The following is a 1,345-nucleotide window of genomic DNA, read 5'->3' on the forward strand; positions in this document are numbered from 1 at the left end:
GGACCCGGTGGCTTAAAACTCACGCCGGGCGCGTGTGCGTGCGTGCCCAAGATCCCGAGAGGAGAATGGAGGAGAAGGGATTGCGGCGTGACCATCCCCCCTGGGGGGTGATTTCTCGCTTTCTGTCTCTATGTCTCTCTCTGTCTGTCTGGTGAGCGCACGCGCCCTACAGTGAAAATCTCTCAAAAGAAAAAAAAAAAAAAAAGAAGGACAGCTGCAATGCCATTAAGTTTTGCAAGAAAGAATACAGGAAACACATGATCCAGGATGCCAGAACCAGCTTTCCACAGAGCCAGGGGTTCATGATGACCGTGTAGTGCAGGGGGTGACAGATGGCCACATACCGGTCATAGGCCATCACACTCAGGAGGAAGTCATCCAACACTAGGAAAACTGTAAAAGAACACCTGGGTGATGCAGCCTGCATAGGTGATGACCTTGCTCTGTGTCTGGATGTTCACCAGCATCTTTGGGAGGGTTGTGGAGGTGAAGCAGATTTCAGCAAAGGACAGGTTGGAGAGGAAGAAGTACATGGGGGTGTGCAGGTGGGAGTCTGAGATGGTGGCCAGGATGATGAGCAGGTTTCCACACACAGTGATCAGGTACATGGGGAGGAAAAGCCAAATATGAAGGATTATAATTCTTGTTCCTCTGAAAGTCCCAGAAGAAGAAATTCTGAAATTTTCGTATCATTTCCTGGTTCCATGGTGACTACTTGAAAAGAGGAAAATAAGTGAGTAAATGTAAAAAATAAATTAAATTTTTTAAAAAGGTGGGTAATTTCCTATGAACACGTATTACTCACCTAGATAAAATGCCATAGTTAATATTTTCCTATCACAAAGTTATTTCCTATATTGTATGGATCTAATTTCCTTGAGGTTTTCAAAGTGCATTCCCTTCTTAGGACTTCCTATCTTCTTGGTTTCCATAAATCATGTATTCTACAGGATTTTTATCTTATTACTGACAAATAATAATTGTACATATTTACGGTGGACACTATAATGTTTCAGTAGGTTTTATCATTTGTTCATTTTTTGCCATAGCACACATGCACTCGACAGACCAGGAATGGGAGGGAGAAGTGAGAAATCATGCCCAAGGGGGAATAGCCACACCACAATACCTTTCCCGCTCATGATTTTAGGTATGAATGCACACATGCCTGGCATGATTTTGCAGCTGGTGGGTCTGTGACCTAGCCTGCCCAGTGGACCGTGTGTGATCCAGCCATCTTAACCAAAATTAACTGTTGAATATCATGCATGTTTTTGTTTTTATGTTCTGGAGTCTGAGTTTTTTTTATTCTTTTGATTTTTAAAAATAATGAATTGAAGTTTTA

At 42.6% G+C, this 1,345-nt stretch overlaps 1 protein-coding gene across 1 annotated transcript in view; it reads right to left on the minus strand.

Annotated features, from left to right (window-relative positions):
* The window catches only part of LOC102486005 (olfactory receptor 1571), a gene marked incomplete at its 5' end in the record, with an annotated part of 12,543 nt that extends 12,022 nt beyond the window's left edge, over positions 1 to 521 (minus strand). Inside the window, 2 exon segments of the mRNA XM_027766743.1 lie at positions 263 to 401; positions 403 to 521. Coding sequence (XP_027622544.1) covers positions 263 to 401; positions 403 to 521 — 258 coding nt within the window.
* Positions 522 to 1,345: the final 824 nt, after the last annotated feature.

This window comes from Tupaia chinensis, unplaced genomic scaffold, assembly GCF_000334495.1.
Source record: "Tupaia chinensis unplaced genomic scaffold, TupChi_1.0 Scaffold143650_1, whole genome shotgun sequence".
Classification (NCBI taxonomy): Eukaryota; Metazoa; Chordata; class Mammalia; order Scandentia; family Tupaiidae; genus Tupaia; species Tupaia belangeri.